Source organism: Magnolia sinica, chromosome 13 (assembly GCF_029962835.1).
Source record: "Magnolia sinica isolate HGM2019 chromosome 13, MsV1, whole genome shotgun sequence".
Classification (NCBI taxonomy): domain Eukaryota; kingdom Viridiplantae; phylum Streptophyta; class Magnoliopsida; order Magnoliales; family Magnoliaceae; genus Magnolia; species Magnolia sinica.
The window spans coordinates 23,146,172-23,153,313 of record NC_080585.1 but is presented as its reverse complement, the minus strand read 5'-3'; the positions used below and the strand labels follow the sequence as shown (position 1 = coordinate 23,153,313).

The 7,142-nt window shown below is 44.9% G+C and overlaps 2 protein-coding genes across 2 annotated transcripts; both read left to right on the top strand.

The window, feature by feature from the left end:
• Positions 1–90: 90 nt before the first annotated feature.
• On the top strand, positions 91–1,014 carry LOC131224164 (U-box domain-containing protein 1-like). The gene has a single exon (XM_058219706.1). The coding sequence runs from the start codon at positions 91–93 to the stop codon at positions 1,012–1,014; it is 924 nt and encodes a 307-aa protein (XP_058075689.1).
• A 1,109-nt stretch (positions 1,015–2,123) lies between these two features.
• On the top strand, positions 2,124–6,300 carry LOC131223242 (probable receptor-like protein kinase At5g20050). Its single transcript, XM_058218576.1, has 2 exons — positions 2,124–4,148; positions 4,871–6,300. Exons 1-2 carry the CDS (start codon positions 2,807–2,809, stop codon positions 4,900–4,902), a joined length of 1,374 nt encoding a protein of 457 aa, XP_058074559.1. The 5' UTR covers positions 2,124–2,806; the 3' UTR covers positions 4,903–6,300.
• The last annotated feature ends 842 nt before the right edge of the window (positions 6,301–7,142 follow it).

Genomic DNA, 7,142 nt, shown 5'->3' with positions numbered 1-7,142 from the left:
ACATTGGAATTATCGACGTTTCCCTGTCCAAACTCTCTATTTCTTCAAGACTTGGAACCACGTCCTAGACAATGCGAACCCAAGACCACCATGCAGACTCCAAACCATGAAACCATCACCGGGTACCTGGCTCAAGTCCGGTCCGACTCCCATGAAGTTCAGAACAAAGCCCTGAAAACTCTCTCCTACCTCACCAAGGTCAGCCCCCAAAATAGGAATTTAGTTGCTCAAACAGATGGAGCCATACCTGTCTTCCTCTCCCTCTCCAAATCGACCTCTGCCACTGCCCAAATCCTTGCTCTCTCAGTGCTATTCAACCTCTCCCTTAACCCTAATCTCAGGCAAACCCTAGCAACTTTGGAGACCACCCACCATCTCAACTCCATTGTCCTTGCACCGAGTTCGCCTGAGTCTGGCAGGTTGGCTGCCTCATTGATCTGCAGCTTGGCCATGTTGGACAAGAACAAGGCCCAGTTTGGAGTGGCAGGTACTGTGCAGGTGCTGGTGAAAGCCCTTGCGACAGTGCCTGCCCGAAGCTCTGCATCTCATCACCTCGTCAGTTCTCTAGCTGAGCTGGTCCAGTTCCAGGGAAACTGCACATTGGCTGTCCGGGCAGGAGCTGTGTCGGTGCTGTTTCAGGTGGTGGAGAGCGCTGATGGAGAAGACCTTGCTGGAATGTCCCTTGCCATTTTGGGCCTTCTGGCAAGGTTCGAAGAGGGGTTGGAGGCGATTAGAGGGAGAAATGAAGTCGTGGGCTTGCTTGTCGATGTGTTGAAGAGGAGATGCATGTTGAGCAAGGAGGGCTCAGCTGATATCCTCCTCCGGCTGTTTGAGGAGAGCGAGGACTGTGTGTGGGAGGCAGCAAGGCAGCCGGAGTTCTCGTCTCTGGTTGCTGATCTTTCGGTCTGGGGCTCAGCCAAGGCCCGAGAGAAGGCAACTATGCTGATGAGGAAGATGATGGAGGTTAACTTGGATTGCTATGTGGAAGGGAATCCCATGGTCCTCCAATGGTAGCCTGGACTGTTGGTTTTCTTTCGTGGTCATGTTGCAAAAGATAGCTGATAACTAGTTTCATTTTGTGGGCATGTATTAGATAAGTGAGGTTTGATATTCCAAACATTTCCGGCCACATGTGCCTTGTACATCCTGTCCAATCAGGTGGGCCACCTCTTTATAGATGCGGAGGCACAAAGATAGGCCATTCCAATCATCAGGTGGGCTGACGATTGGGGCTGTCCTGATTCCCTACACCCCCCCCCCCCTCTCAACGGTCCATCCTTACTGCATGTGTGGCCTAACCTGATGACTGGACCGACCTGATTTTTGGATCTAAGCATCCATGGGCTAATTGGATTCGTGGCTTGGCCATTTGGCACTTGTTGGGCACCAGCTCCGTAAGACTGACATGGAAGATTGCTCATCTCTCAGGCTAGGGATGGGTCATCTGTTTGTCATGGGTCCGGTGTAGACCTCTCCATGATGGATTTGTCATCATATGACATTTCAGTCTCTTTCGTTTTCTTCATATCTTAATCCAATAATCAAATTGAAAATCCAAATCACTCTCTTAATTGCTTCCCCTTGCTGTTTCCATCCTCTAATGACTGGTTCGGACTTCAGCCTAACATATCAACGGGTGGACGGAAACTCCCAATAGAAAGATGTGGTAGTATGGCGTCATGGAGTACATTTGTACGCCTGAGATTAGCCATTTCATCCTTATTCAACGGCGGATTATTATTAATATATCATATTATGGAATTAGTCATCCTCAGTCGGTAAATTTCTCCCTAGTGTCTCGAAAACCCTTAAAAATCGAATGTTGACTTAAGGGCTAAAGTAGAAGATTGGTGAAATGGGATCGATCTTTGAAGTGATGGGCCCACCACCTAGTCAATGGACCAATCCTGAAACTGGGGAAGATGGTCTATCTTCTATCATCTCTATAAAATAATTCATGGCCATCACAAAAGGCAAAAGAAGGTTAGGTTTGAATTGGTAAATGATATATGAAGAAGGGGTCACCTCTTTTACAAAAACATAGACTTGGTCACGTGAACATTATTAATTCTCTGACCAACCTATTTCAATGTCATATTGATTACAAAAGTTGGTGAAGTCATCACCCACCATCCAAAATTGGTGGTCTGAATCTTCACACGCCTATGAGTCAGTGCACACATCTCCCACCGTCCAAAAAAATAGTGGTGGGAATCTTAACACACTACTCAAAATGGACTTTTGAGAATTCACATCTCGAAATGCTGCCAGATTCCAATCAACGATTTTGAAATTGTGGGACCAATATGAAATGGTGATAGCCCAGATGAAGGGCGCTCAAACCTGCCCTGGCTATTTGGATCAGACAATCCTGGCCGATTGTTCAGTGGGCTATGAAATGGACAACGATTAAGATATATCTATTCAGCGTAAATTTGGCCGGCGCTGGATGAAGCTCATTTGTGCCACGTGTACAGTGTAGGTGTCTGTATACGATAAATAAAAAGACAATAAAACAAACCATGATACTAGTGACCGAGTCGTAGTCCTTTAATTAGTTCTTAAACAAACTAATTTCAACAGCATGTGTAAAAAAAAACCAAAGCCAAGTATCTGAGCTACAGCTCCCTATAGCAGTAACTTGAACGTTGGTCCGCTAGTAATTTAAATATTCAAATGACTGTGACACCAGCTCTCCCCCTTTGCTACAAAACAATCATCCAAATTCCTTGCAAATCCAGTAGACCATGGGCACAAGAAAGCGTTTTTTCTTCTCTTTTACTCCTAATGTGAGGAAGAAGCTCTAATGGAGTCCAAGAGATGGAAAATCGTCGCAGCTGCTATCGTCATTTCCCTCCTCATCTTGGTCATCGTCCTCCGCTTCTCCATCGGCCTTTGCAAGGCCTTCTTTGTAATCACTGGTGTCTTTCTTGCTGTAATTCTCGCAATCTTCATTTGGGTGTTTGTTTTATATGCTGTTGATCGTTGGCGAAGGAGATCGTTGGAGAATCGAAAGGCTTTTGAAGGAGAACAACTCCGCCTCGAATATAGCTTCCTTAGGAGGGTTGCTGGGTTGCCATCAAAATTCCGGTACGAAGAGCTCGAGGCAGCGACTGACAATTTCCAAGCATTGCTTGGCCGAGGTGCCTCCGCTTCTGTCTTCAAAGGGATTCTCGATGACGGCACTCCTGTCGCTGTGAAACGGATCGAGGGGGTGGAGCATGGGGACAGAGAGTTCCGTGCGGAGGTCACTGCGATAGCAAGTGTCCAGCATGTCAATCTCGTCCGCCTGCTCGGATACTGCTGTGTCATTGATGGGCCCCGCTTCCTTGTCTATGAATTCGTCCACAATGGTTCATTAGATGGGTGGATCTTCCCACAGGGGAACTGCCGGGGTGGCAGAGATGATTGCCTATCATGGTCCTTGAGGTACAGGGTTGCGATTGATGTTGCAAAGGCGCTCGCATACCTCCACCACGATTGCCGGTCGCGGGTTCTGCACCTCGACGTCAAGCCAGAGAACATACTCCTCAACGAGAACTTCCGCGCGCAGGTATCGGATTTCGGGTTGTCGAAATTGATGGGGAGAGATGAGAGTAGAGTGGTCACAACAGTTAGAGGAACCCGAGGGTACTTGGCCCCTGAATGGCTCCTAGAAAACGGAATTTCTGAAAAATCTGATGTCTACAGCTATGGGATGGTGCTTTTAGAGCTTGTGGGTGGCCGGCGAAATGTATGTTTGGTCGGCAATGGCAACAATTCCCAGAAAAAATGGTCATATTTTCCCAAAATTGTAACAGAGAAGGTCAGAGAAGGGAAGATCATGGAGGTGTTGGATGAGAGGCTGGTCAGATGTGGGGGAATTGAAGAGAGGGAAGTCAAGATCTTAGTTCATGTGGCACTGTGGTGCATTCAAGAGAAGTCTAAGCTCAGGCCCAGTATGGCGCGTGTGGTCGACATGCTTGAAGGGCGGGTGCATGTGGACGTGCCACCTCAGACCGAGATGATCATCGTCGATCTCTTGTCCATTGATCAGGCTCCAACGGAGGGTCCCACTGGAAATGGGCACACCAGACCAGTGGGGCGTCAGATAGAGGGCCAGGTCCCCACCACATCCACTTACTCTTTTGCCATGTCGTCTTTATCAGGTCGGTAACACCGATCTTTTTCCTCTCTTTTTCTTCCTTTTTCCACTGGACTCAAGCATGGCCCGATCCAGTCAGCTCCACCTCTGCAAGGGTGTCTTCATTTTTTTAAAAACTTCATGATTTGGGTTTTATAAGTCAGTTAAGTGTATAAAATCCATCCCTTTGAATAGTTAAATTTTCTTTTAGACTGTTTCTTTGTCATTAGGGTTTTGCTAATATTGTGATAAAGTAGCCCCACGGCCCATGTCGTTTGATTCTTTCAAATACCTAGTACAATCGCACATTCCGAGTATGAGCCCACCTGAGTTTCGCACAATAATAGAGCCAAACTAGATACATCATGGAGGCCCACATTGTTAGACATGGAATATAAATCATATCATATTTCAGGTATTACTGTTAGATCGAGCGATGCGATTACACAATCGAATCAGGGAGCTGAACTATAAAATTCAGTGGCTCGTTAATATCTCCTTGATTCAAGGATGGATATGATATGCCAAGGACATGCTCTTGACTGCTCTTAGTCAAATGCAAGTGGACAAGCCACACCATGTTTGTTTTCTCTATTCTCTTCTCTCCTTCTTTCCTTTCGAGTGTTACAAGGAAGAAGCAAAGACACCACAATCCATTAAAGAGGGAAGTACAATTCAAGGGGGAGGGTGAATACCCACTAAGGAAGAGAACACACAGTATGGTCTGAAGTGGAGAGTGTGTTGCAGGGTCCGAAGCAGGTATGCCTGGTGTGGTCTAAGCAGGAGAATGCGTTGAGTGGTCCAAGCTGATTGTGGATGCAATCTAATGAGGTGTGCTCAGCACCCAAAGGAGGAGAGTAAAGGGGTGGTTGTTAGAGGTAAGCAATTAACCTCTCTCTCTCTCTCTCTCTCTCTCTCTCTCTCCTTTCTAGCCGCCTGCCACATGGCCCTCACTAGGGGTTGCCACCTGTCCAAACCCACATGCTTGATTGCACAGTAAATAACCATACAATGGACTGTATTGGATCATTCTCCTACCTTAACTGGAACTAGCAAAGCATTCTTCATTCCTTCAAGCAAACGAATTAAACTACTACCATTCAAACACAAGCACCTTGAGCTAGCTTATGTAACTCTATTTGAAAACCCTATTTGTTCAACTGATATTTAATCACATTTCATTATTACAGGATGCATTGTCACTATGGCCCATGGATCTGGGTCATGCTCAACGATCCAAACCGTAGATCTGACCAGACACAGTTGATGGTGGTTGCTTTGAAAATAGTCAAAATAGATAAATCAAAGACCCACAAAATAACGGTTAAGAAGACCCTCTATATGTTGAAATATACCAATCTGAAAGTTTTTATTGTTTCTGTTGGTCCGCGCTGGGGCCCATCATATAAATGGTTTGGATCACTGAAAATGGAAACGGATTCAAGGGCTATAGTTCCCATGCATCCTACAACAATAGGTGGTCTGCATTGTAGCAAACCTCTGCAAGTAAATCTCGTTGGAATCAGCCAGGCAATATGACAAACTTGGGAGAATCAGAATAGAATTGACATAAATGATTTCCATCCCAATCAAGGAATAGGAATGTAAAGAACAATATCAGTTTCTATTCCATTTGGATAAAAGGGGAGATAGTGACATCTTGGAGAGTTTCGAGATGGGATGATATGGCCCACTAGATTCTCCTGGGCAGACCACTGCTCATACATGTTTAGTCGATTGATTTTCTTCAAACTCCTACAACATTTTCTTTTATCTTTGGTACAATCACATCAAAAGGCCTAAGTTTAACAAACCCATCAATCACACCTGTCGCCATGCCTTAGTGGTAGACTTGCATGAGTTTTAACACGAGGTCATGGGTTCAAACATCCATTGTGGTGCCAGTGTGTGGGGTTGTGAGTGCGTAGAAAAAAAACCTGTCTCTGTTATATATAATACCCATAGCTTTGGACATTTTTGTCCTCACAATTAGTCTTCACTTCAATGGCTAAAAGAGGGTAAATTCGTCATAAAATGTAGTTGCTTGGCTGTGCATAGATTGCACCCACTTCCTTTCTTCCCTTTTAATGCATGTAGCCTGCACTAACCTCTCTCGGTTTAGTTGGACTGGCATGAAAGCTAGGGAGCCCATGTGACAAAGGCTTTGTTTGTCCACCCTAATGATTGTGACATCTACTCCATCCATTGGTTAATTAGGTTCATGTTAGGAAATGAGCCTATAAATTAGGTGGATCAAGGACTCAAGTGGGCCATGTCAAGGGAAATAGTGAGATGGGTTTCTCACTATTTCATTCATCCTCTCTCTCTCTCTAGCATGTAATTGTGTGTAGCCTCCACCTTTCTCTCCTTTTTCTCCCTTCCATCTCTGAATCTCCCTCATGCTTCACGCTTGCCATGCCCTTAGTTTTAGTTAACAATAATTATGTATCGGAGATCAAGATCTCTACTATATAATCACTAATAACTAAATGAGATGAACTAATATGTTTTAGAGACCAAAATGTCTAGTAAACGACTCATTTTTAGGTCTCAACCAAAAAGGGAAAAAAGCCCTCTTTGAGGAGAATTCTACAATCCATTATTTTCAAGATAGGTTTGCTAATCCAGCAAATGTTGCACCCATGGACAAGATCCAACCGTCCATTAAGGCCCCATCATTAGATGCCTTGGCCCAAGAATGAGGCTCATCTGCTCATCAGGTGGGGCAACACTTGTAGATTGAGTGGAAACTGCTGGGTAATACGCATTCGAGTTGTGAGTGATGGGTCCAACACAGTCCCGATTTATCATTCATGTATGATCCACAGCTCTCAACAATCTATACTAAATAATCTATCATGTAGTGAAGATTATGTTCTATTGATACATCTAACGGTTGTAGTTTTCCGCCGTACTTATAGTTCTTGGGGTATGAAATCTCTTGCCTGGCCAAAAATAATCACATTTCCCCCCTCTTCCGGACAATCATAATGCTCTAAATATTCCAAAGTCTCAGAAT